This window comes from Grus americana, chromosome 15, assembly GCF_028858705.1.
Source record: "Grus americana isolate bGruAme1 chromosome 15, bGruAme1.mat, whole genome shotgun sequence".
NCBI lineage: Eukaryota > Metazoa > Chordata > Aves > Gruiformes > Gruidae > Grus > Grus americana.
Genome location: NC_072866.1, coordinates 1710676 through 1737152, shown reverse-complemented (window position 1 = coordinate 1737152; position 26477 = coordinate 1710676). Strand labels below are relative to the sequence as shown.

At 64.3% G+C, this 26477-nt stretch overlaps 3 protein-coding genes across 5 annotated transcripts; all 3 read right to left on the bottom strand.

Moving 5' to 3' along the window:
* Nucleotides 1–107: 107 nt before the first annotated feature.
* On the bottom strand, nucleotides 108–2248 carry JMJD8 (jumonji domain containing 8). Of its 2 annotated transcripts, none has more exons than XM_054843572.1 (9): nucleotides 2091–2248; nucleotides 1898–1981; nucleotides 1577–1625; nucleotides 1358–1454; nucleotides 1184–1252; nucleotides 962–1081; nucleotides 817–884; nucleotides 542–676; nucleotides 108–388 (listed from the first exon to the last, which is right to left on the bottom strand). In XM_054843572.1, exons 1-9 carry the CDS (start codon nucleotides 2177–2179, stop codon nucleotides 308–310), a joined length of 792 nt encoding a protein of 263 aa, XP_054699547.1. In that variant the 5' UTR covers nucleotides 2180–2248; the 3' UTR covers nucleotides 108–307. The 2 variants fall into 2 exon arrangements, with proteins under 2 accessions (XP_054699547.1, XP_054699548.1); XM_054843573.1 differs by having other exon boundaries at nucleotides 817–878.
* Nucleotides 2249–2489: 241 nt separating this feature from the next.
* On the bottom strand, nucleotides 2490–9684 carry WDR24 (WD repeat domain 24). 2 transcript variants are annotated; one of them, XM_054843508.1, is made up of 10 exons: nucleotides 9567–9684; nucleotides 8166–9143; nucleotides 7668–7845; nucleotides 6174–6849; nucleotides 5729–5844; nucleotides 4502–4623; nucleotides 4074–4178; nucleotides 3632–3969; nucleotides 3034–3218; nucleotides 2490–2849 (listed from the first exon to the last, which is right to left on the bottom strand). In XM_054843508.1, the coding sequence occupies exons 2-10, from the start codon at nucleotides 8644–8646 to the stop codon at nucleotides 2681–2683; spliced, it is 2370 nt and encodes a 789-aa protein (XP_054699483.1). In that variant the 5' UTR covers nucleotides 8647–9143; nucleotides 9567–9684; the 3' UTR covers nucleotides 2490–2680. The 2 variants fall into 2 exon arrangements, with proteins under 2 accessions (XP_054699483.1, XP_054699484.1); XM_054843509.1 differs by having other exon boundaries at nucleotides 8166–8870; nucleotides 9567–9661.
* Nucleotides 9685–11390: 1706 nt separating this feature from the next.
* On the bottom strand, nucleotides 11391–25514 carry FBXL16 (F-box and leucine rich repeat protein 16). Its single transcript, XM_054843550.1, has 6 exons — nucleotides 25180–25514; nucleotides 15817–16527; nucleotides 14472–14980; nucleotides 14025–14109; nucleotides 13464–13527; nucleotides 11391–12871 (listed from the first exon to the last, which is right to left on the bottom strand). The coding sequence occupies exons 2-6, from the start codon at nucleotides 16510–16512 to the stop codon at nucleotides 12723–12725; spliced, it is 1503 nt and encodes a 500-aa protein (XP_054699525.1). The 5' UTR covers nucleotides 16513–16527; nucleotides 25180–25514; the 3' UTR covers nucleotides 11391–12722.
* Nucleotides 25515–26477: the final 963 nt, after the last annotated feature.

The window sequence follows — 26477 nt, the reverse complement described above, 5'->3', positions numbered from 1 at the left end:
GCAGGCCCTGTACTGCCTTGCGACCCCGGTGCCATCCCATGAGGAGCGGGTTTGCCTGTGCCCTGCCTGCACTCTGGTGGCAGCAGGGATTTAGCAATACACCAGACGCTACGGCAGAACAACTTTAATCCAAAGGGGAGGGAAAAGACCAATAAACCCCAGAGTATCTTCAGGCACTTGTTCCCAACACCAGTAGCTGAGCGGGCAAATCTGGCGCTGCCCTTTGCTGGCAGGAGCTGGAGCTGTCACCCCGGCACGCTCTCACTGTGGCCGGGACGATGGTGGCACGGCCTCGTCCTTCCCTGCTCTACCCCAGGAAGGTGGAGATGAAGACGCTGGTGTCCAGGTTGAGCGTGGCATGCCACCAGCGGTCGGGGAAGTACAGGACCTGCCGGGGAGGAAGGGGGGGGGTCCCGTGGGCTACACCCTGTGTCCTCCCACAGCCCCCGGGGTGCTGGCTGGGCTGCGTGGGTGTCCCCTCCCATAGGGAGGGTGGCGGGGACCCCCAGGGTAACGTGGGCCGGGGCCGGGCCGGACTCACCTCCCCGGGGCGGAGGGTGCACTCCAGCGGCCGCTCAGCCCGTGGCAGTGTGGGGTACGTGCGGTGGAGCCAGGCCAGCGTCGTCTCGTTGGGGTGGAAGTGGGGTGTTTTATCCGGCGGGTACAGAAACCAGCGCTGGAAGACACGGCGGGGGGGGGGGGGGGAATGACACCCCTATTTCCCCTCCAGCCCCTCAGGCTTCTCCATCCCACCATGTCCAGGGGATGCCCCTTCGGGTCTTCCTCTGCCCCCCCCCCCCCGGCCTCAAGTCTCACCTTCCTGCCGAAGATCACCTCCGAGAAACTGGGGCCGTGCCAGTGGAAGGGAACGCCAGAGCCTGAGCCTGCGGTGGGAATGGGGGGTGGTGGGGAGACACACACCCCCTCCCCGCCCTGTGCCCCCCCCCCCGCCAGCACCCACCTGCGATCCCAAAGCTGTAGGCAGGGCTGGTGCCTGGGATGCCGAAGGGAGGGGGCACGTACTGCTGGAAGAGGGGGCCCCACTCGGTGAAGTTGTTGTCCCCGAAGAAGTAGAGGGTGTCTGGGGGTGGGAAAGGGGGAGGATGAGGCCGGCGAAGACGAAGGTGAGGGGGTGGGTGTGTGTGAGGATGCCGCCCGTGCGGAGCGGGACGGCGCTACCCACCGCTGCCCAGCTTGGCCAGATCCTGCGGCTCCAGCAGCTGCTCCACGTACTCCTGGAAGGGGACGTCCACTGCGGGCAGGGGAGAGCTGGGGGGGCCATGCCGGCACCCCTGGGCAGGCCCTGCCCGCCGGGGGGGGGGGGGGAGTGTTTGGGGGGGGCTGCCCCCGCCCTCACCTTTGCGGTAGGAGTAGGTGTTGGCCGTGCTGAGCCGCACCGGGCGGGCCCCGAAGGCCGCCAGCAGCTTCTCCCGGGTGCAGAGGGCACGGAAGGCCTGGGGGCGGGGGGGAACAGCCAGGCCGGGATGCTGCTGCTGCCACCGCCCCTCCCGGGGCCCCGGTGTCCCCCATCCCCTCCGTGGATCCCCCCCTCCCCGGTCCCGCTCCCGGCACTCACCGAGTTGTCCGTGACCCCGCGGAGGATGACCGGCCGGGAGAAGGCGAACCTGGGGGAAAGCGCCGCATCCGGGTCGCGCCCCGGGGCCGGCCCCACCCCCACCCCCCCCCAGCCCCGGGGCACCGGAGCCGGCCCCAACCACCTTCCCCCGGGACCTGCCCCACAGCCTCCCCCGCGACCCCGGGGCCTGCCCCCCAGCTCGGTGCACCGGGGCCCGTCCTCGCCCGCCCAGAGCACCGGGGACTGACCCTCCCCACCGGCCCCGGTGCCCCCTCACACCCCCCCCACCCCTCCCCGGGGCAGCGGCCGCCCGGCCCGTACCGCTGCAGGAAGAGGGAGTAGGTGAGGGAGGCGTCGGCCCGCTCCACGGTGCACCGCTCCTCCTCCGGCACCGCGCCCGCCAGCCTGCAACGGGAGGCAACGGGAGGCACCGGGACCGGCACCGGGACCGGCACCGGGACCGGCACCGGGACCGGCACCGGGACCGGCACCGGGACCGGGACCCAGCCCTTACCAGCCGCCACCCGGTGGGTCGATGCAGCCCGCAGGCCGAGCCCAGGCCAGCGGCAGCAGCAGCGAGAGCAGCCGCCGCGCCGCCGCCATCGGGGAACGGGACCGGCGCTGGAACCGGGGCCGCCGGGGGACTACGCTTCCCAGCAGGCACCGCGGCCCGCGCTGACGCTACGCGCCGCCATTGGCTGGGCGCGCCGCTACGGCTCCCGGCAGGGGTCACGTCTTAAAGTGGCCACGCCTTAAAGGGGCCCACAGGGAAGGTGGGGCCCACAGCCGGCCAGGGCACCGCGGGACCGAGCCCCCCGGCAGAGCAGCGGGACCGGGACCGAGCTCCCACCGGCGCCCCGAGCCCGCCCCGGGGGCCGCTGCAGCCAGGTTAAGCAAAGACAGGAGGCATGTCTCAGTTCAGCTGCTCTGTTTTGGTTTAATCCAGTACAAAAGGTCGGGGCAGGGGCCTGGGGGCACACACGAGGCCCCTATTTACACAAAAATAAAATAAATACAAAGAGAGAGGTACGGGCAGGACAGGCAGGCAGGAGGCCCTGCCTGCCCTGCCCCCCCGCTGCCCACCCCACCTGGCCAGCGAGGGTCTCAGGTGTACTCGCAGAGGTGGCCGCAGCCGGCGGGGCAGTGGGAGCTGGTCTCCAGCCACTTCATGATGTGCTGGAGGTGGCCGCCGTGGCTGCAGCCCTGGCACCAGACGAAGAGCCCCTTCACGACGTGGTGACAGACGGCGCACATGCTGGCACACTGCCGACACCTGCGCCGGAGAGAAGGGGGACGAGCGTGAGAACCCTTGGTGGGGGCAACGAGGGGGAACTGGGGGGCACCAACCCCATCCTCCTGCCCCCGCGGCCCCTCCGGGACTCCCCTTGGTGACCAGAATGCAGGGGGGGTGTGCGTGTGTCCTCCTGCCCGCTCCCTGCCCGCAGCGCTGCCCTCACCTGTCGCAGATCCAGCCCCTGTTGCTCATGGGCCGCTTGCAGTTGCTGCAGTTGACGTGCAGGGTGGTGGAGGCCTGGTTGAGGCAGTTGATGGCGCGGCACGTGCTCAGCTTGATCACCTCGTTGGAGATGTTCCAGAGCTGGAAGCGCTGCAGCAGGTCGATGTAGGATGTGTACCAGTGCTCCTGGGGACGGATGCAGACCGCTGAGCCCCTCTGAAATTGCCCCCACCTTGGGATCCCAGCCCCGCGTGCCAAAGGCGAGATCCCTGCAGCAGAGGAACTGCTCTGCAGGGCTGGGCAAGAGGCGTCATTCCCCAGATCAACAGGCCAAGGCCACTTCCCCACCCTGGCCCTGCGGACACCACATCAGGTCCCTGCCAGAACTGGTGGTAGGGCAGCCAGCCGGGTTCCAGGGGTCCTGGAGTTGCCCACTCTGGGTTATGGCAGGCCCCGAAGAGGCTGGAGGAGAAGGGAGGTGCCCAGACCCCAGACGGGATCCCATCACGTTGGGATACACCACCTCTGGGTCCCACCAAGTGTCCTACTGCATCTGCACCAGCCCCTACGTGGTCAGGAAGGAGTTTTCCAGGCTCTACCTGGGTCTGCTCATCGATCTCCTTGCGGATGCGGTCTCCCAGCACGATGAGGACGGACACGGCCGTCTGCACGTCACCCTGCTCTGCGTAGAAGAGGAGCGTGTCCCGCACGATGGGATTGAAGAAGTCGGAGGGCAGGCGGTTCTCGTAGAGCGAGTGGGAGATGGAGATGAGGGAGAAGGACTCCACGGGTGTCAGTGACACCGTCTCGGCCTCGTTGCCGCTGACGTGAGGAGAGTCAGCCTTGTCTTGCAGGTGGTCCAAGGCAGATGGGTTGTCCACGATTTCATGGCGCAAGGGAAAGGCTTCTTGGGGAAGGCTGTATTCCTGCTCTTCAGCTGGGAGGAGAGGTATCTCATCAAGAACGAGTAGGGAAGGCCAGGAGAAAACCCAGCCATGTGTCTGGGACAGGCAACACCCTCAGCATCGGCCGCACACTCACCGTGCGGGTTCTCATGGTCCATCATATACAGGTCGTCCTCGTCCGCTTCCACATCTCCCAGCAGATAGTCCGCAGGGACGTCGCTGCCCTCTGTCTCCTCGTTGTCTGCGTGCCCAGGGAGAGAGAAATCAGCTCACCCGCCTTGGGCACACGGTTGGACCCACATCCCGTGCCCTGCCCCAGCGTGCCAGGCAGCGTCCGAGCCAGATGGCTCAGCTCCCCACCGCAGTCGCGTTCCCGGCACCTGCTGTGGGGGTCACGGGGGTAAATTGTCCTTCTGCAACGCCCTGGGGCTCGGCATGCTTCGCCTGGGGGCTGCAGCAGGTCCAATCACCCCCATTTGGGATAAACTGGTACATTTATCCCGTAAATCGGGGCCATTGACAGCTGAGGAGGGAAGAGCCGCAGGACCGCCCCAGAAACGTTACCCTCGTTGTTGATCAGGGTGGAGGAGGAATCCATGAGGATGTTTTCCGTGCGGCTTTCTCCTTTGCTGCGGTCCAGTCTCGACTCGCTGCCCAGCCCAGAGGGGATGTCCTTCAGGTTAAAGCTGGGAAAGAAGCCAAATTTAATAGTCAGAGAAGATTACAGTTTCCGTTCTAGCCAGCAAATGGCCTGGATATAGGTCTCCAGTTGCAATTTGAACTGTGAAATACAAGACACGGTGATTTCGCCGAGAGCACAGGAGTCAGCTTGTCCCCACTTTGTGACTTTAAAAAATAAAGTTCCATTGCAATTGTTAACACAGCCCTCTTCTCCAGGCCTGGCGCCTCTGCGCCCACACCGCGAAGGCGCCTGCAAAGCTCTCCCTAAAGGATTTCAGAGCTGAGCACGGACTCTTGACTCTGTCTCTTAATATTTACGTTCACTCAGACGTAGGTAAACAGGAGCTGCCTCGCTCAAGATGCTTTGCTGTTTGTTACGCATCACCACTCTCAGGCTTCGCCGAGACGGAAAAGGAAGGGAACGGGGTTCAAGCAGAGCTGAGCTCTTCAGCTTGCTGCCTGCTGTTTAAGTTAGTGACAGACAGCAACCCGTCTGGACGCAGAGCTCGGTCAAGGGGAGGGCTTTGTTTGATGTTATTTGAGGATTTGCCACTCACCCTGGGAACCCAGCTCTGCAAGGTCTGACAGCTAATTCGGAGTCCTCACCCCTCACTTTCATACGTCATCGAGAAGAGGAAAAACAAGTTTTCCTGCTTCATCAGCCCGCAATGGGATGGGGCTGCCTGGGCCAGCATGCCACTGGCACAGCTGGGCTGTCCTCTCCCCTTGAAAAGCAGAAGATGACCTCTCCACACCAGCAGCAAGTCAGGGGTTCTTCATCCCCAGCCCTTACTCACAGCCACTAATTAAATAACTGCAAAGATAGTACCAGCCCCACCACGGCCTCAAATTTCATTTCACAGACGGAAGGGAGCAGTGTACGAGGCTGCACAGCTCGAGGGCAGGCTGGCTGCTCGCCCCTTACACCCACATGGAGAATGGCTGCGTTCAGACGATGCCAACCTTCAAACCAGCGTGGCCTGAGGCTGGGGGAGAGCCGTCCCTGCTCCCACTCACGACTCCAACCCGGCCGAGGAACCGTCTCCGCTCTCCTGCTCACGGAGCCACCCTAGCAATCGCGTCGTTCACTCTGGCTCCGGCATCCCTTACCTGTTCATGAGTGGGAGGGCGGTGCTGCCTTTCCCCATGCTGTGGTTGAGGTTAGCAGACGACACGGTGCTGAGGCTGGAATAGATAATTCGCAGCATCGTCCACGTCTGAGCCACCTGTATGAGACACAGCCACAGTCACACCTCGTCAGGCTGAAACCCAGAGCAGCCACACGCCTGCCTGCAAATTCCCATCATCTGCCGATCTAGAGAGCTGGGCAGGCTCTCAGGGAGGTCAAGTTTCTGGGCAACCATCTGCGCTTGTTGTAGGCAACAGCACTATGGATTTGGTGCCAGGTGGAGGTACACCTTCTGGGGACAGCCAGAGGCCACAGCCGGACAGAGAGCTGTCACCCAGCTCGGGTGGCAGACCGCATCCTGACAGCGCCTTTCAACCCCGGCACCAGCCCGGGTCTGCACCGAGAGTCTCCAAGCCAAGGTCTCACCTGGTTGCGGTCCAAGCCCTTGGCCACCTTGGCGTTGTGGTCGCAGAGCTCGGCCAGGGGCCTGCCGGCCAGCGCGTACTGCTTGGCGGTGTGCACAAACCAGTCCATGCTGCCGCTCTCCACGTCCGTCTCGAAGACGCTGAGGGTGCTGGAGGAGGAGATGTACTCAAACTGCTCCGTGGGGTCCAGCTTACGCTTGAAAAAGATGGGGTGACGCCGGTCCCCGATGTAGGGCTTGCGGTTGGAGTCGGAGGAGATGAGGCTCTCCTTGGCGGCGAAGGCCAGGTCTCCGTAGAGGCTGTAGCACAGTCCCTCGGGGTTGGCCCGGTCGATAGGCTGGCTGGCATCCTTGAAGATGTGCTGGTAGAGGGTGCTGTCCTTGGAACCCGACAGGAGGAAATAGGGGTCGTGGAGGTGACGCCACACGATGCCCGTGGTGACATCCTTGTGCTCCTCGAACATGGCGGAGGGGATGAAGGGACGCCGCACGTCCCAGACATAGATGTTGTGGTCCACCATCATGGAGCAGGTGGCGATGTGGTGCTTGCACTCCGGGCGCCACTTCACCCGGGCCACGGAGGCGATGGTCTGCACGCAGTAAATCTCTTTCGCCCGCGTGGTGTTCATGTCCCACACCTTCACCATCTTATCCCGGCCGCCTGTTGCCAGCCAGCCCCTGGGAGAAGGACGGAGAAAGATGGCGAGATGCCAGCTTGGGCCAGGATCCTTCCCCGTTCGCCCCTCCTTTCCTGCCCTGTGACCACATCCATGCCAAGGGCAGGCAGCCGGGCTGTAATCACATCCTCCCATACGCTACCCAAACACCTCAGCTCTCCAATAACTGGGTCAGGCAACACCCCTCCCTCCCGCTCCCGTTTAAAGCCCTGCGTCTTTACAGCCACACTCATCTCAAGGTTTCCTAGCCAGACCAGTTCCCCCCACTTCTGGTTTCCACTTGCCAGGGACAGCAGAGAGGAAAAAGGCCAGTTCGAATGTATTTCAGCGCCTCTCTAAGCTCGTGAGGAGTCGCAGCGCTGCCCGGCAGGGAGCGAGGAGGGACCCGCACACCACAACGAGTGTTTCTAGACACACCCCAACCGCCCCCACGGACAGGCAGGAGGGAAATGCGATCAGACACAAGCAAGTCACATCCCGGCGCAGGCACGCAGCGCCCTCCCCTCCCCGAGCACCAGAGCGAGAGGCTGCCCTGACATGGGGGGGCAAGACAGCAGCTTGCTATACCCCACCACTAGCAACCCAGTGCCTCAGGATCCCTCGATTTGTCAAAAAACAAACCCAAAACACCCCGGCATCCCCCCAAAACCTCAAAGCAATAATTGCTCCCACTTTCCAGCTACAGCCCAGCCCCTAACACAAGGGGACGGGGTATCGGAGACCCTGCTTTCCACCCCCAAAAGGCCCCAACCCTGTTTTTAGGGCCTCCCTCGCCTCCGCTGAGGCCGGGCAGCTGGCTGGATGCGGCCCCGCACACACCTGTCCTCCGGGTGCCAGTCGCAGCAGAAGACAGGCCCGTTGTGCGCTGTGAACATCCTCTCGTAGCGATCTGGCCGGCGGATGTCCCACAGCTGCACATTCCCGTTCTCAAAGGTGGCGGCGAAGGTGAAGTAGTCCCGGATGCTGAACTGGACATCACGCACGCTTTCCGACTGACCTGAGCGGGGACAGAAGTTGAGATCTGGTGGGACGGAGCGCCAGCAAAGCTAAAAACTCCACTGGAGGAGCCATGGGGGTCACCAGCCCAGAGAGAAAGGGAAGCAGGGAGCGACGCGTGCCCACGTTCCACCTCCTGCGCGGGCCCGGCCCACTGCTGAGTGGCCAAAAAAAGCAGCAAAACACCTCTTGGCTCCTTCCCTGCCTGCTCCAAACATTGTGCCCTGAGCAAACCCTCCTCCCAGGCACAGGGAAAGGGCAAAGCCCCCCACCTCTGCCTCTCACCAGGGTAGGGGGGCAAGCAACAGCCCGCGTTCTTACCAGAGAAGGTGCTGACAGAGTCCTTCTTGCGCAGGTCGAAGCATTTCATGTAGCCATCCTGGGATCCGCTGAGGAGCATGTAGACCTCGGTGGGGTGGAAGCAGACCTTGTTGACTGTGCGTTTGTGTTCGGTGAAGAGCTGGTCCTGCTTGTTGCGGGACGGCTTGCCCAGGTTCCAGGTGACGACCACGCCGTTGGTGGCGGCGGTGGCCAGCAGGTTCTCGTCCATCTGGTGCCACACCACGTCCGCGCAGCTGAAGTTCAAGGAGGGTTTACGGCCAACGCGGAGGTTCAGCTTCTCCACAAATTGGTCCTCCTCGATGGAATAGATCTTGAAGATGTTGCGGCCAGCCACCACCACCTGGGCGGCATCACGGCACACGCTGATGGCATTGGCGGGGGCGTCCAGGTGGCAGAACATGGTTCGTCCCGTGAGGGCGTTGCCCCCCAGGGCAGTGGTGACCCTGGCCATTTTCTCCATGGCTGTCCTCGGGGCACACTCCCCTCTCCAGGAGCAGGCTCGGAGGCTCGTGTCCCCGCAGGCTGCATTCACGCTCGTGCGGCCGCCCTGCTCCACCTCAGCCAGAGCTGGGAAGGGACAGGCTCGGCTCCTGCAGCTCCTGGCAGGCCCAGGTGGCTTTGACCGCAGCTTTCTGTGGCCACATCAACAGGTTGCAGAGGTGAGAGGCTACAGCCCGGTGCTACCTGCGGGGAGAGAGATACAGCCCCGCGCCAGGCTTCTCCTCCTGCTGCCGTCTGTAAGTCCCTCTCCGGGAGTTCTTGAAAACCTTTTCTGGGTTTCTTGTTCCCTCCTCAGTTCAACCCCCTGAGACGCTCCGTGGACGAGAGCGGCTGTTGGTGATGTTACGGAAGGTTGACTACAGCGAGGTGGACTGATGCAAGCAGCGTCTCCAACAAGAGACTGGGTGAAACGAGGCCGCAGTCATCTCCACGAGGCACGCCCTGCGCCCCAAACTCCTGCAAGCACCATAGCCGGCGGTTCACTCTGCTTCTCTAGCGGAAGGGGGGACAGCAGCTCCCCCCGCCAAGCAGAGCGGCAGCTTTTCCCATCCCTGCCCCAGGCCGGGGTGCCAGGGGCTGGCAGCTACTCTGGGGGAAGCCATGGGGCCACCAAGGGTCCCGGGGGGGGGCTGCAGGGTTTCTGGGGGCACCCACAGCCCGGCTCTCCCTGAGTCAGGCCCTCCTGCTCCTACACCCTTCCCTCGCCGGGAGCCCCAGCCCCCCTCGCACCCCACATTTCCCCTCCTCAGGGCCCGCTCCTGACCCACAGACCCCTCGGGGCGACCTCGGGGCGACCTCGGGGCTCCCTCCCTCCCTCCCTCCCCTCGGGGCCCCCTCCCGCCGCCCTCCTCCTCCCCGGCCGCGGTGCCGTTGCCGTACCCGGTGCCGGTGCCGCCCCGCCGGCAGCTCGGGCCCAGCAGGCCCCGCCGGCCTCCGCCGCCACGGAAACGGCCACCAAACCCCGCCCCTCTTCCGCCTCGCCCCGCCCCCTTCCGCCGCCGAAGCCCCGCCCGCCCCCGTACTCCCCGCCCCCGGAACGGCCCCACCCCCAGGAGGAACCCGCCTGCCCGGAGGCCACGGCCCTGGGCCAAAGCCCCGCCCCTGAGCCCCGGAGCGGGGGAGCGGGGAGGGCGGGGGGTGCAGGGGGGAAGTGGGGGTGCTGGGGGGATATGGGGTGCTGGGGGGATATGGGGGTGCTGGGGGGATATGGGGTGCAGGGGGAAGTGGCGGTGCTGGGGGGATATGGGGGTGCTGGGGGATATGGGGTGCAGGGGGGAAGTGGCGGTGCTGGGGGGATGTGGGGGTGCAGGGGGAAGTGGGGGTGCTGGGGGGATATGGGGGTGCTGGGGGGGATATGGCGTGCATTGGGGAATGGGGGTGCAGGGGGGAAGTGGGGGTATATGGGGGTGCTGGGGGATATGGGGGTGCTGGGGGGATATGGGGTGCAGGGGGGGATATGGCGTGCATTGGGGAATGGGGGTGCAGGGGGGAAGTGGGGGTATATGGGGGTGCTGGGGGATATGGGGTGCAGGGGGGAAGTGGGGGTGCTGGGGGGATATGGGGTGCAGGGGGGATATAGGGGTCCTGGGAGGATATGGGGGTCCTGGGGGGATATGGGGTGCAGGGGGGATATAGGGGTCCTGGGAGGATATGGGGGTCCTGGGGGGATATGGGGTGCAGGGGGAAGTGGCGGTGCTGGGGGGATATGGGGGTGCTGGGGGGGATATGGCGTGCATTGGGGAATGGGGGTGCAGGGGGGAAGTGGGGGTATATGGGGGTGCTGGGGGATATGGGGCGCATTGGGGGATAGGGGTGCTGGGGGAGATGGGGAGTGCTGGGGGGATATGGGGTGCAGGGGGGAAATGGGGTGCATTGGGGCATGGGGGTGCAGGGGGAAAATGGGGGTGACGGGGCGATATGGGATGCATTGGGGGTGAGGGTGCTGGGGAGATGTGGGGTCCGGGAGGGTTGAGGGTGGAGGGGGAAAATGGGGGTGTCAAGGGGAGATATGGGGTGAATTGGGGTGGGGGTGCCAGGGGGACATGGGGTGCATTGGGGGAGTTGTGATAGGGAAAATGGGGGTGTCGGGGAGATATGGGCTACACTGAGGGTGAGGGTGCAGGGGGGAAATGGGGTTGTTGGGGGGATATGGAGTGCATTGGGGGTGTAGGGATGCACTGGGGGGATATGGGGGTGCACTGAGGTGTGGGGCTGATTGGGGGGTTTGGAGGTGCTCTGGGGTGTGGGGTACATGGGGGGGGCTATACGGAGAGATACAGGGCTACACCGGGGGAGGGGGGTGCAGGGGGTGGGGGTGCATGGGGAAGTGGGGGTGCACTGTCGTGGGGGGGTGCAGAGGGGGCTGGGGCTGTGCTGGGACTGCCCGCGTGACGTGGGACCGTGGGGGTGCACGGGGCTGGTGGTACCCCCCAACTGCTGCTGTCTCCTGCAGGGATGGGGAGACCCTCGTGTGCCATTGCCCCGCCTGGCCCCTGCGTCCCAGCACCCCGTCCCACGGACACCGCTGGGTTTGGGGGTGCGGGCAGCCCCCCACCCTGGCTGCCACTGTACCGGGGTGCTCCATGCCCCGGCAGTGCCACCCTGGCTCCCGGTGTACCCCAAACCCCCTTCCAGGGCCACAAGGGTCCTCATGCCATTTTGGGACCAGAAAGGGGCGTTTTGGACAAAGGAGGGCGCGGAGGAGGCGGGTGGTGCAGCAGTTCCTTCCCGGCCGGTACAAAGGCAAAACAAACCGAAAGCGTGTCCGTGTCCGTGTCCGTGTCCGTGTCCGTGCCCGTGTCCGTGCCCGTGCCCGTGTCCGTGCCCACGCTCATCCCAGGGCTGTGTGGGCAGCCGGTGTGGCGGTGGGCAATGCCCTGGGGACGGCCACCGAGCCCCTCCCGTGCCGAGTCCCCGCGGGCACCCCAGCCCTGTACCCAGCTCGGTTCGGCCCAGGGGTCCCCCCGGCCCCCCGGTTGCCACTGGTGTCGGGGCGATGGCTTTCCAGCTGGAAGAGCGGTGGCCGTGGCAGCATGTCCCAGGTGCCACCTCCTGCCTTCACTCCGTGCCCCCCCCGGTGTCCCCGCGACGGCTCAGACCCGGCCCCGGTGCCCCGGGACGTCCCATCCCAGCCGGACGGGTCGCTCCTTGGCGTCGGCATCCCACGGGGAGCAGCATCGCCCCACCGACCCCACATAAACCGGGGTGCAGCGGGGTTCCCCAGGGCGAGGGGGGATGCTAGCCGGGAGACCCAGACTCCTGGGGCAAGATCCAGCCGGGGCGAGGCCATACGGAGGGGCCAAGTGGGGGCTGTCACTTGTCACCGTCCCCCCCGGGTACCCCGGAGCCTGCCGTACCACGAGACTGAAGCAAGCGAGCATGCAGGGGTGGTGGGCGGGCAGGCGGAGAAAAACATCCTATTCACCAGGAGAAAGCGCCCGGCACCCCAAGGGCAGGGCCGGGGGCTGGGGGAGGGCACACAGCATGGGGGGGTGGCTCAGTGACCCGCTCCGGGGGTGCAAGGGGACCCATCCAGCCTCCGCCGCCACCCGCGGGTGCCAGAAACATCCTCCTCTCGCCCATCCCGGGAGCATCCTTCGGTCCCCAGGAGCATCCTTGGTGGCGGGGCTGTGTGCCCCCTCGGCACTGGGGGAGGGAAGCAGGATGCGGCCGGGGGGGGGTCACGCTGCCATCGCCTCCCCACTTTGGGTTTCCATGATGTCCATTCGTCCGTCCGGAAGGGATTGGCAGGACACCGGGAGGAGGACGGGCAACGGCGACAGCGTGGGGGGAATTTACAGGGTACCCGAGGAGGCTCCAGCGAGGGGCGACGCCGTCCCCCATCTCCCCCCGGAGCCCCGCGTCCTTTGGGGCTGTCGATGCGGGGGGGGCGGAGGGGGGGTGGCGTGTTGTCCGGGGTCAGTTGTAATCGATGGCACCTTTCACATCCCCCGGCAGACGGAAAGCAATGGGGTGGGCGATGTCAGACGGGGCGGCAGCGGGGTGGGCGCGGGAGCGGGGTGGCCGGATCCGGCGTTACTCGATCACCATGCAGCACGGGAGGTGCTGGGAGAAGTACTTGAAGAGCTCCGGGGTGGCCCCGGGGCAGTTGGTGAGCTCCAGCTCCTCCAGCTCCTGCAGCTGCACCAGCCCCGACAGCCCCGTGGTGGTCAGCAAGGGGCAGCCTGCAAGCGGGCAGGATGCACCGTCACCCCAAAACACCAGCATCGTGAAACCCAGCACCTCCAAAAACACCAGCGCCCCCAAAACACCAACAGCATATAAAAAAAAAAAAAGCAGCCCAAAACACCAGCACCCTAAACACACTGCCACCCCAAAACCCAGCACACCAAAACAGCATCCCCAAAACCAGCACACCAAAAAACAGCACCCCAAACCACCAGCATCCCAAAAAAACAGCTCCCCAAACCAAGAACCCCAAAACACCAGCACCCCCAAAATCAGCACCCCAAAAACCAGCACCCAAAAAATCCAGAACCCCCTAAACCAGTGCTCCAAAGTACCAACAGCCCAAAACCAGCACCCAAAACACCAGCACCCCAAAACAGCAGCACCCCAAAAGCCCTGCCATCCCCAGGGAGCTGGGCTGGGTGCTGGTACCCAGGAGGCTCAGGGGGATGCGGGAGCTGTGCCATGCTGGCTTGGGGGGGGATGCTGGCTGTCCCCCGGGCTGTCCCTGACCCCATGCCCGGTCTCTCCCCAGCCCTGTGGGGACCCGGCCACCCCGGTCCCGGGGGAGCGAGGGGGGTGTCTCACCGGCCAGCGAGAGGAGGCGCAGGCTGCCCATGCTCAGGAGATGCTTCAGGCCAAAATCCTGCACCTGGAAAAGAAAATGGAATGGGAGTGAGGTGGGGACAAGGGGGGGCTCCACAGAGGATGGCCACCACCACGGCGCTGGGGGCTCAGCACTGCTGGGGCAGGGTGCCTGGGCAGGGGGCTGGGCTAGGGTCCTGGGTGCAGGGAGCTGGGGCAGGGTGCCAGGGCAGGGAGCAGCGGCAGGGTGCGGGGACAGGGCGCAGGATGCTGGGGTAGGGTCCGGGGCGCTGGGTCAGGGTGTGGGGACAGGGTGTGGGGACAGGCTGCCTGGGCAGGGTGCAGGATGCTGGGGCCAGGTGCTGGGTGCAGGGGCAGGGGGCTGGCGCTGAGTCCTGCTGAGCTGACAGGAGCACCCCATCCCTTCCCCCCTTCCCAGCACCAAGTCGCGGGGGCTCCCGCCGGCCCAGGGTGCCCACCCTGAGCTCGTGGCCCATCCCCAGGGAGGTGCCAGCCGCTCGGCCCCCCCTGCCGTGCCGGGCCCGGCTGTGTTCCCCCACCTACCTGGCAGCACCAGCGCAGGTAGAGGCTCCGCAGGGACGACATGGTGGACAGGTAGCTGAGGCCGGTGTCGGTGATCCGCACACACCTGCCAGGGACACGGGGTGTCAGGGCCGGCTGGGACCGGGGCACCCATGGGTGTCCCCAGACCATGGCCCCAATGCTGCACCCACTGCCTCCAGCACGGCTCAGCATGGCTCGGCATGGTGTGGGTCAGCATGGCATGACATGGCATGGCTCGGCATGGCTCAGCATGGCTTGGCATGGCTCAGCATGGCTCGGCATGGCATGCCCTGGCACAGCTTAGTATGGCTCGGCATGGCTCGGCATGGTGCAGCATGACATGGCATGGCTCACCATGGCATGACATGGCATGGCATGGCTCGGCATGGCCCTGTGTGGCTTGGCACGGCACTGCATGGCTCACCACGGCTCAGCACGGCCCCGTACCTGTCGAGCACCAGCTCCTCCAGCTTGTGCAGGTCGCAGGCAATGTACTCCAGGGCCATGTCGGTGATGCGAGGGCACCAGGAGAGGTCGAGGCTGCGCAGCTTCCGTAGGTTCTCGGCCACCAGCTCCACGCCGTCATCCGTCACCTTGGAGCAGCCCGAGAGGCTGAGGACGCTCAGGTTGGGCAGGCTGTGGACCATGTTGACCACGCCATGGTTGGTGATCTCCCAGCAGGAGTTGAGGCGGAGGGTGTGGGTGGTGTAGCCTTGCTTGGCCGTGAAGTAGGCGAGCGCCGTGTCCGTCACGTGGTAGGCTTGCAGGTTGAGCTCGGTGAGGTTGGGCAGGAGCTGCGAGATGGCGGCGATGGCGTCGTCGGCCACGTTGATGCAGTCGCTGACGCTCAGCGCCGTGATGCGGGCGTTGAGGCTGGACCACAGCCCGGCCTCTGTGAAGTCGTTGCAGCCCGACAGCTCCAGCCGCACCACGCCCTGCATCTGCTCCAGCATCACCTACCGAGGGGCAGGGGGTCAGGGCACGGTGGGCACCACTGCCTGCCCCGCACAGCCTCGCGCCCCCAGCCCAGCTCCCTCCGAGCCCCCTGGGGCTCTTCCCGCTGCCCCCAGCCCTGCGTGGGTCCAGTCTTCTCCGTGGGACTCCCCCGGTGTCGGAGCAGCGCCCTGCTCTAGGACGTGCCAGGACTGGTGGGGAATGGGAGGGGACAGGCAGGGGCCCCCAGCCACAGCCCCTGCTCTGTAGCTGGTGGTGTTGGCGGGGGCAGGATTAATGCCCACTCCCAGCCTGGATGCGGCCACGGAGCAGCTGGTGCTGTGTTCGGCCATGGCGCGGGGCAAGGGACCTCGGTGGGGACCTTGCCTGGCCCCGTGCAGGACCGCGAGTTGCCCCATCTCCATCTGACCTGCAGCCCCCTGCCCAGGAGACCTCCCTTGCCAGGGAGCAGCCAGCCAAGCGGGGATGTCCTCGTCCCCTGGGCCCCGCTCACCATCCACCGCCGCATCCACCACCCAGCGGCAGGGCCACCTCGGCTGGCTTTGCCTTCCCAGCGGCATCTGCAGGCAGCATCCGCAGGCGGCAGGGATGACCCCCCCATCAACAGCATCCTCCCCCCTGCCTGGGAGGGCGGCGCAGGCTGCAGTCCATCCCACTGCCCGGACCACAGGCAGGGGCTGCCGACGCTGCCCGCACCCGTGGGATGTCCACGCTGCCTGCCTGCTCCTTGCCTGTGGCCAGCGAAAGCTCTGCCTGCACGTGCGTCCCCAGGGTCACCGGGAAGGATCCGCCATTGCCACATCTCCTCCACCCCGGCCACCTCGCCTGAGTCACCTACCTCCAACCCCGCGTCCGTGATGGTTGACCTCTTAAGGCTCATGGACTTGACCCCCTTCTTGGAGAGGGGGTAGTTGTCAATGAACTCACAAATGTCCAGATCGGAGACGCCCACGAGGCAGAAGCCGTCGAAGCCGCGGACGGCGAAGCCCTGCAGGCTGACAAACTCCTTCTCGCCACCGGGCAGGATGTTGTAGAGCTCTTTGGTGTGCAGGACGGGTGTCAAGCCCACCCAGAACTTGGGTTGGTAGAGCACCCGCCGCCACGCCTTGCACACCTGTGCCAGCACGCACTTCTCGCACGCCGAAAAGTACCAGAACAAGCGGTTGAGAATCTTCTCGTCCACTGCCAGCTGCCTTTCTGAAGGTGAGCTGGGCAGCCGCTCCGGTGAGGGCTGCTCCGAGCCTTCGCTCGTGTTCAGTCCCACCAAGGAAGCACCGGGAGGGGAGGAGACGCCGGCCAGAGTGGCCAAGGAGAGTGGGGAGGCCAGGCTGGGGATGGGCAGGTCGCTGCGGTGGGCTAAGGCCGGGCTGAGGATGGCAGGCACAGACGAAGGCTGGCACAGGCGGTTTTTCACGGCCGGGGTGCCTTTGGTGATGCTGGCGGAGCCGAGGCCGTTGGGTTGCGTGGGGATCTTCACCAGTCCATTGCGGGGCAAACATGGGGGCTTGGTGTCACCGTTTCTCGGGTTCGACATCTTCCACTGCTCTCTCTGCAACACAGGGATGCGAACTGAGGGGCTGCTGGCCTGCACCATGACCCTGGGCAGGGAGATCAGGCAGGGAGGGTGGGCAGGGAGGGCGGCAGGGCTGGGGGGCGTCGTGGCACCGGCAGAGAGGGAGACCCTGGGGGTCCTGGGTGGCCTGTGCAGGCAACAGGGCAGTGCAGGGCTGCTGGGCACAGCTCCAGAGGGGACATGCCTGCGGCACAGAGCGGGGTCCTCTGAGGGGCTGCGTGGCCCTGGTGTCCCCTGTCATGGGGGACGGATGGGGATTTGTCCCCGGATGTTCGCATCCTTCTCTGGGTCCGGGATTCAGCCGCTGATGGGAGCAGGGGCAGGATCACAGAATCCCAGACTGGTTTGGGGTGGAAGGGACCTTCACAGCTCATCTAGTCCAACCCCCTGCGGTGAGCAGGGACATCTTCAACTAGATCAGGTTGCTCAGAGCCCCATCCAACCTGACCTTGAGTGTTTCCAGGGATGGGGCATCCACCACCTCTCCGGGCAACCTGTGCCAGTGCTTCACCACCCTCGTTGTAAAAAAAAAAATGTCTGAATCTCCTCTCTTTTAGTTTAAAACCAGTACTGCTCATCCTGTAACTACAGGCCCTACTAAAAAGTCAGTCCCCATCTTTCTTATAAGCCCCCTTTAGAGTATTGAAAGACCGCAATAAGGTCTTCTCTCCTCTGGGCTGAACAACCCCAACTCCCAGCCTTTCCCCACAGGAGAGGTGTTCCACCCTCTGATCATTTCTGTGGAGGACAGAGGAGGCAGTGGTGGTGGTGGAGCAGAGCTGCCCGTGCTCGCTGTGCCAGCCAGGCGCTCGGCGGTGAGCCCATGCCGGCCAGGAGCCTCGCCGAGCCTTGAGGCAGCCGGGCGGCACCCCAGCAATCCAGGCCAATAAATATTTCAATGGCAGCGAGGCTGGCTTTCCAACGGCCCCGCCGCACCCCGCCATCCATTATTCAACACATTTCCCTCTATAAATATGGAGGTGAATTATTGATAGGGGCTTGGCCCCCCCTCCCCTGCCCCAGCCGGTGCCTGGCGTGGGGCCCTGCCGGTGCGCTGCCCGTCCCGCCCGCGCCCTGTTTGCCAGGGCTGTGCCAAATCCTGATGGTGCTGGGCTTCTGGCAGCCCCCGGGAAAACAGCGAGGAGCTGGAACCTGGGGAAGCGACTTGCAGCCTGGGGGAGAGGGACATGGTCCCCAGCCCCCAAGGGATGGCTGGCACATCCTCTGGTGGTGGCTGAGGGGACCTGAGGACCCTTTCCTTTGCCAGCACCAGCTCCCCCCGGACCCGAGATAAAAGCGAGGGAATTATATTAGCCACTCAATCTGGGACGGAGGTGGCCAGGCCCTGATGGAGGGGCACCAAGGGAGGAACATCCCGGCCAGCAGTGCTCATGGCCCAGCTCCATGGGCTCTGAGGATGCTCCATGCAGTCCTGGGGGGATGGCAGACAAGCGGGGTGCAGCCCAGATCCCCAGTGCCCCCAGCCCATCGCTTTCACCCTCACAGCATGCCCGGGCCTCATGCTGCCCTCCTGGAGCAGCTGGGGAGGGGAGCAGCCACCCGAAAGGTGCTGCGGAAGAGCCCAGGAGCGCAGGCAGCTGCTAGCGGCACAGTCGGCAAGCCCCACGGGACGCACGATGTGTGGTGTTTCCCAGGGCCGCCCTCCCCGGCACAGCAGGGCCACGGGAAGGGGCTGGTGGGAGCTGCTGAAGCCTCTCCCACGGTGCGAGCGGCGGCAGCGCGGAGGTGCCTGCACATGGTCCGGCCTGGTGGCAGCGGCACCTTGAGAGCCCGGCCTCCGGGGATGAGCCCAGCCCTGTGCAGACAGTCTGGCGCCGCTTCCTGCTCGGATGCAGCCTCTGCTGCCTCCACTTACGCTGCCCGACAGAGGAGCTGGGCCTTTGATGCTTGGGCTTGTGTTAAATTCGCTTGAAAGCATGAGAAGAGGAGGGGAAAGAAGGAAGAAACTTAAAACCAGTGGCTTGGCGCTTGGCAGCAATTAGGGAAGCAAACAGAACATGCACCAGGGTGTCTAACACAGCCATACAGCACAAATCCAAACAGATAATTACCAGGCGGCACGGAAAGGCTGTCGCTCTGGCACAAAGCCCACAGCCAGAGCTGTTCGGCACGCTGGCTGCCCCTGGGGAGAGGGCAGGTGGTGGCAGAGGGGCAGCTCGGGGCCTTGGGAGCCCAAGGGGACACTCAAGGGACGAGACAGATGCTGACAAGTCGCCGGACTGAAATGCAGCCAGCGGGAGGTGTTGGCAACGGTTACAACCAGCTCAGACCTCGGCCGGTCCCCGAGGGTGAGCTCGGGGGGGCTGAGTGGATTCAGCAGCTTTCCCGGTCCTGCCTTGGAAAGCTGAGCCAGGTCCCCCCTGCCCCGGGCACTGAGGCTGCCTGTCTGGCTGACAGAAATCCCGAACCATGAATGAGTTGGGAAGTCACTTCGAATAGAAAGATGGCCGGAGATTCAGGCCTTCTGGGTACAGGCAGGCTCCAGGCAGGGAGGCTGGGCAGGCAGGCTGGCTGTACATGGCTGCATCTCTCCAGGGAAATGGGCAGGCAAGGATTTGGGGGTTCCTACCCCCCCAAAAGGAGCAGGACTGTGCCTGAGGGGGGAGCCCAGCCTGGAGAGGGTGGGCAGGGAGCACAGACTGGGCAGGGGAGTGGGTCCGATAACCACTCTCTCCTCTGTCTCTAGCACTGTGGGGCAGCGCTGGGATCTGCCCCTCCACTGCTGCAGGAAAGCCCCTGCCTGCAGCCAAGGACCCCCTCGAGGTTCCTGCACCCTGGAGCTGAGGCCTCATTGCTCCAATGTGCAAAGTGCAAGTACCACATCCCATGGAAATCAGAGCTGCTGTGTGCTGGGAGACCCAGCGCACACCCTGCCCTGCCCCAGGCCATCCCTCCAATCCACTGATACAGCAGAGGGACAGGGAGGTACAAAGGTGTCTGCCTTGAAGGTGTCAGTACAGAGCCCCTCTGATGTTCCTGCAGCTCCACGAGCACCTCCATATGCTTTTTGGTCAGGAGAACAGAGATCTGGACTTTCCTCCTCTTCCTGTTATCTCACTGTTTGCAGATTGCCTGACTGGGCCAACCATGAGGCCACCAGCACTTGGTATGACCATCCTTACTCTGGGATCCCACAGGAAGGGCCCAGCATCACAACCCCCTGTAGCAACCGCCCTCTGCTCTCACAGGCCACACCTCACAGAGGAAGCGTCTGCCAGCAGTGGAGTGCCAGCTCCCAATCCACAGTGGGAGGAAACCTGACAAAAGCAAAGGACAAAGTCTTTTAGTCTCCCGAATTCACTCCAGGGTGCACATTTCACAGGAAACGTCATTGCCAGAGAAGTCACTCCATTCATGAGGGTTTTGTCATCCACAATGAGCGATGATGCAGTGGTGGGGGGTGGATTTGACGCAGGAAGAGAGAAGAAAGAAGGGGGTCTAAAAGCCTGTCACTACAAACATTACACAGATTATGAAGATGCTGGGAAGAATAGGACGAAAGCTGCCAGGAAGACAGAGCTTGTCCAAGCCGTCAGTGAGTTTACCATCTCCATGTGGTAGTGAAGAGGGCTGAGGGCCTCAAGAGATGGGCAGGATGATCAGTCACCCTGTTAGTGCCACCCCTGCGTGGGTGTTCCCTGGGAGACCCCAGGCTGTGGCAGATGAGACATGCTGGATCAGACTGTCATCCCACTGCAGCCGGGCACAAGGGCGAGCGCTGGGTCAGCCGGGCTCAGAGGCCACTGCGATCCCGGGCTGGCCAGGCCTGGGAGCCACCGGGGCCCCGGCCCTGCTCGCTGGGCACGTCCGGTCAGCACCGCGGACAGCGGCCCCCGTTCAGCACCTCGGACAGCGGCCCGGTTCAGCACCGCGGACAGCGGCCCGGCCTCCTCGGGGCCGCAGCACCCGGGAAGGGCACCCCGCAAACGTGGCCCTGCGGGACCCCCCCCCGCCTCATCGGCCCCCTGCAAGGATCCGCTATTGCCCTGCCAGGATCCACTATTGCCCCGCCAGGTCCCTGTGAGATCCTGCAGTGCCCCCCTCCCGCCCCGCCAGCCTCCTGTGAAGCCCTGTTATTGCCCTGCCAGAATCCAAGGCTGCTGCAAAATTATTTCTGTAGAGCCACCGCTTCAGTGACAGAGCTGCTCGGCAGCAAGCAGCCATCACTCACGGCTTCCTGCACACACACACACACACACACACACACAGACATATATATGCACACCCAGACACACATGGACAAACACGCAACCACCCCCTCAGAGCCCCAGGAGCTGGTGGATGCACCTTACATGAGCCTTAGCATTCAGCTGCACGTATACACGCACCCATACACACACAAACAGAGATAAGCGCATGCACGCACACACACACACAGAGGGTTGCATCAGCTGAATTCATTAGCCCATCTATTTTTACTAATGCAGCAAATCAAGTTGCTCTACAGGCGGAGAAAACACACCCGAGACACAGTGCTGTGGCAGAGCACACAGCCAAGGCTTTTGTCCAGCACCCCTGAGGGTAACGGCTCCCCAGGACTCCCTCAGCTCTACGCGACATCCCCAACCAGCAGCAATGCTGCGCAGGCTCTTGCTTTGGGGAGGCTAAACCTCCCGACCAAAGCACATGGTAGTCATAAAGACATCCCACCATACAAATCGCCTTCCCCAGCAGCGCTCAGCCATGTACAAGCTGCCTCCTGCTCAGGCCAGACCACTGCCCATGCTGTGAGCAGAGGGATGTACGACCCCTGGCCTTCAAGGCCAGGTTCCCTCTGAGGGCTTGGATCACCCCAGCAAGGCAGAGGAGTTGGAGAATGCCCCGGAGGAGCTGCTGACTCCCCCAGAGATGGAGGGGCAGCGGGTGTGTTTGGGTAAAAGCTGCCTGTACATGTGCGTGTGTGTGTGCGCGCATTGATCAGCGCTCCCGGGCTCAGCACTCACACAAGTCAGCTGGGAGAGAGGCTGAGAGAACAGCTCCAAACTCAGTGCTACATATTCACCTGCTGCACAAGACAGGAATTCGTGGTGGGAAAGGGCCTCACCACTCTGCCTGGCCCCGGATACCTGCCATTTGTGTGATGGGAGCTGGGAAACTCCTTCCTGAGATTACCCTGAGAGCTCCTTGGGAGATCGGAGGGCTGAGAGCAGCTCTCCTGCTCTCTCGTTGGCTCCCAAGGACGCCAAAGAGCTCGTTCCACCTTGCAGTGGACAAAGAGGCTCAGGAGGGGCTGGGAAAACAACTGGTTTGAGAACCATTCCTGCCGGCTGCCACTCAGTGCTGGGCTGGGTGGTGACTCCATCTCTGAGTCCCAGGCAGCTCATGGCTGGGCAGCGGAGCCATCGCACCCCAACACCATTCTCTCCCAGGTCCCACAGCCTTTCTGAACAGCAAGAGCTGGGGCTGGACTATGTGGGGCCATCCCCATGCCCAGGGAGCCAGGGAAATGCTGGCTGTGGTGCCAAAGCCAAGCTCCGCTCAGGTCCCCACCACTTTCTGCTTAGCTGAGAGAACAGCTCATGTCCAGGGCACCGGGAGACACAGCTCCTGTCCCCCCCAGCATGGGGGACTTGGAGGGAGAAGGTAGACTTCCAGCCCCCCAGGCCTGGCCAAGCAAAACTTCCTCACAACAGGCAGCAAGGTCTCCTCTGTGAGACCCAAATCTCCCAAAGACATCAAGCCCTGACCTCCCTCCCTGTCCCAGGCAGCCCCATGTCCTCTCGGGGGGAACCTCCCCCACAAGATGAGCACGGGATGCACAGACCAGGGCAGAGCTGGACCTCAACATCCTGCCCTGGGCCCCTCTCCTCCAGCCTCCTCCAGAGGTACCAGCCCTCACGGCCATGGGAGGATGCTCACGCTCCCCACCAGCTGAGGTGAAGGGAAGAGGGAGCAGGTCCTCTTCTGCCAGCTTCTGCCCAGCCTGGTCTCCTACTGCAAGCCCAGCCAGAGCATGCCCAACCAATGGCACCCGGCATGTTATAGCCCTTCTTTTTGCCCCTCTTGGGCCCAGGAAGGGGTGAACAAAAATGTAAGATCCTGCGAGGAGAGAGGAGCCAGGGGACCATGGCCCACGGCTGCCCACAAGCCCCTTGCCCACTGATGTGCTGCCTGGGTACTGCTGGGACTTGAGCCTCTTCTTCAAACCCCTTCATCCCTCCAGATGTGACAACGGCCACGCAAGCAGCGATGCCCCTTTGCCCCCAGGCTCAGGGGTCCGGCTGGGAGCCACGGTCAGGTGAGGTGGGCAAACACCTGCCCAGCATGGGGGCCATAGGCGCCAGGTTCATGGGATGCCGGTGCAGGCAGGCGGCCTTCAGCCATGGGACTCCCTGCTGTGGGGGCTAAATGTTGATATAGGCTCCAAAAAGGCATTCGATGGACTCCTGGAAGCAAAGGCACTGATCCCTCTGGCTACCTGCTTCCCCTGGCCAGGAGCTGGGCACAGGTCACACGTCCAGCAGTGAGAAACCCTGGAGAAATGGCTTCTGCCTGCCCCATCCCCAGATGCTCTCTCCTTCAGCCCCAGCCCCCTCTGCTGCACCACTGGCCCTGGAGCACCCGGTGAACATGGCCGGTCCCCGTGGCTGGTGGGCAGAGGTTTGGTGGGGGTGGCATGCTGCCGAAGGAGCCCCACTCACCCGTGCACCCTGTCCCACTCCCTCCTACACCATCGGCACCTACTTGCCTCTAAAATCCCTTTTCCCTTCTCTGGACGCTGCTCATCCACACAGGAACTGGTGGGAAGCAATGGGCCACGGCTTGGAGATGGGGAAACTGAGGCACGGGCAGGGAGACATGGCTTTGCCACAGAGCTGCCAGAGTCTGAGTCAGGCAGAGCTTAAACCCACAGAGCATGAAGGTAGAATCCAGCTCCTAAAACCAAAGTGCCCCCCGCTCCGGCCTCCCTTCTCCCAGCTGGAGTGTGGCCATGTCTTCATGGGATGGTCAACATGGAGGTGACCCTTTCCTCCCTCCCACCTTCCCACATGTGATGCTCCAGCTCGAACAGTGGTCCCTCAGTCCCTAGGAGCAGGATTTGGGGAGGCGGGAGGCTCCCAGCACCGGTCACGCTCGTCCCGACGCTCCCCACCACCGTAGAGCTGCTGGCACGGGCGGAAGAGCAGGCTGGTTGGATGGCAAAGGGATCGATGTGGGGGAAGCCAGCTCGGGGAAAAATAGATATCTAGCTCATTAAAAATGGATGCTCGAACGAGTCCTCCCCACTCCAAAGCCACCTCCCTCCCTCTTCCTGGTAGCCGGAGTGAAATCAGCACCCAGCTTTCAGAGGAGGGGAGATGCCGGCATAGCACAGCACTCGCTCTGTGTCTGTTGCTCCCACCCCACTGCCTGCCGAGACCCCTTGGGTGCTACAAATAGGGCCCGAGACCCCCCGCACCCCAGGCAGAAGGTGGCCGTGGATCAGGACCTCTGGCAGGTGCATCCCTGCCGCAGGGACTGCCACGCTCCGGCCTCAGCCGCCCAGGCACCACCATCCCGCCAGCGCTGGTGGATGCCCGAGAGCCAGAGCCACCCCGGCACCTCGGCCCGGTGCCCCGTGGCACCCCCAGACCCCCACCTGGGTGAGGTCATGGGGGTCTGTGCCTGGCTGCTGCCACAACCCCATGCCTCAGTTTCCCCCCTCCCCCAGCCCAGCCTGCCCCAGCCCTGCCGTGGGGCTCAGCCTGCCCGGGCAGCCCCTAACCCCAGCTGGCCTCACACATGGACCCCTCCGCCTACCCCCATCCCCTGCCCTGCCGAAACAACCTGCCCCCGGCCCCTCGCCCCTCTCCCAGGCTGCTGGGGGGTTTCTGGCCTCACGCTGGTCTCTGTGGGACCCCACTGTGGGGCTCAGCCCCCTCGGCCCCATCCCAGCAGGGGCCTTCCCCTTCCTCCGTCCCCTGGGCCCTGGGATGGGGAATGGCTGCCCCTGCCTTCCCCCCCAGCATGTGTCGCTCCGTAGTGGAGGAAAGCCCCACCAAGGTCTTGGGGTGCAGAGGTCTTGGGGTGCAGACTTGAGGGTGCCAACGGTCCCATGGTGCCGCCAGGGAGGCCAAGGGACAGTTTGGGGGCTGGCAGCAGAGGGGAGGGGCAGTCAGCAGCCCCACACCCGGGTGACCCTGTCCCCACGGTGATGTCCCCCCTAAACTCCCATCCCAAAACATCTCCGCATCCCCTGGTACCCACCCGACATCCCCCCACCTCCTTCCTGCCGTTACCCACCCGGTGATGCCCGGCCATGCTGGGGGGGGGTGGGGTCGGTGGGTGCTGTGGTTCTCCACGTACTCCCCCCCACCCCCCCAGCATCCCCCCAATTTGGGGAGGGGGCAGCATCACCGGCTCGGGGAGTATCACCGACCACCATCCTCGGTTGAGCTACCGGGAGAGGGGAAGGGAAACAGGGGGAGGGGGGGTGGAGGGAGAAGGAGGGGGGGGCGCCACTGGACCGGGAGCCCCGGGGCCGGGTCGGCTCCGCCGCCGTTATATAACGCGGCTCCATGATGCGGGATGCGGCGGGGGGATGATTGCAGCCCCGGTGCCGGTGCCGGTGAAACCGGCACCGGCACCGGCTTTGTGTTCTCAAGGGTTTTCCCGAGCGGCTCTTACCTCCAGCACCGTCTCCCGAAGCTCATGCCATGCCTTGTGCCCGTCCTCTCTTGGTTGCAGGAAAAAAAAAAAAACAACCCACCACCGGGAAGAAAACCCAGGAACAACACCCCCCCCCCAAAAAAAAAAAAAAATTAAAAATCCCCGTTGGAAAAGGGGCCGGATCCTGCCCGGCCCCCGCCCCAACCCCGCTAAACAACAGGAAAAATAAGCGGGGAGTTGGGGGGGGGGGGAAATGGGGCCGGATCCGGATCCGGGGAGGGGGGGATGGAGAAGGGGGGTCCCTCCTGCCAGCCAGCCCGGGGAGCTGCTCGCTGCTCGCACACGCACACGCGCGTTTGCACACACGCACACGCGTGTCAGCAGCGGAGGCTGTTAAAGAGACACGGTCGCCGGTAGCGATAATGGATCGTGGCGGGATGGCATCGCTACCGGTACCGTCCCCGGTACCGGGAGGGAGCGGCGAGGTGAGGGTGCGGGACACGGAGACGGAGGGAGAGATGCGGGGGGGGTGGGTGGGGGGGTGCGGGCAGGGCTGGGCTGGCAGCTGGGTGTGCAGGCAGGGGGAGAGAGGGGTGGGTGGGTGGGTGAATGCAGGGGTGGAAGGATGGGGGGATGGAGGGAGGCAGGGATGGGTGAGGGAGAGATGGAGGGAGGGATGGTGGAGGGGGGAAGGAGGGATGGTGGAGGGGTCGAAGGAGGGATGGAGAGATGGAGGGATGGAGGGGTGGATGGTGGGATGGAGGGATGGATGGACAGACGGATGCTTGCTCTGGCTCTCTCCCCACCAGGGTGCTGGCAGGCCGGAGATCCTGGTGCAGACCCCTCTCGCCCCAGTAGCTGACCCAGGCCCTGCTCACAGCCCCCAGGGTGCAGCAGGGACGGTCGCTCCAGCTCCAGCACCCCGGGGTGCCGTGGGGACCCAGGGAAGGGTGCTGCACCCAGGTGCTGGCGGGGTTCACCTGCCCAGGCCACGGCTGGTGGTGGGACCCACAGCTGGGGGATACCCCATTGCTGCCCCCCCATTTCCTATCTCCTCCAGCTCAGCACCCGCCCAGCACCCCCAGTCTGCGGCCCAGCTTCACCACTGCTCCCCAAACTGGAGGGAACTGATTAGGAGCCGTGTTTAACCCCGTCCTCTGTGCCTTCCCCCTCGCACAGCCCCATGCGAGCAGCGGGACCGGCTCGGGCGGCTGCCCCTGGCAGGGCCCTGGGGAGGCTGATGGAGCTGCCTGGATCCGGCAGCCTGGCTCCTGCCTCCATTATTTATAAGGCAGGTCAGGTTTCGCACTGGCAGC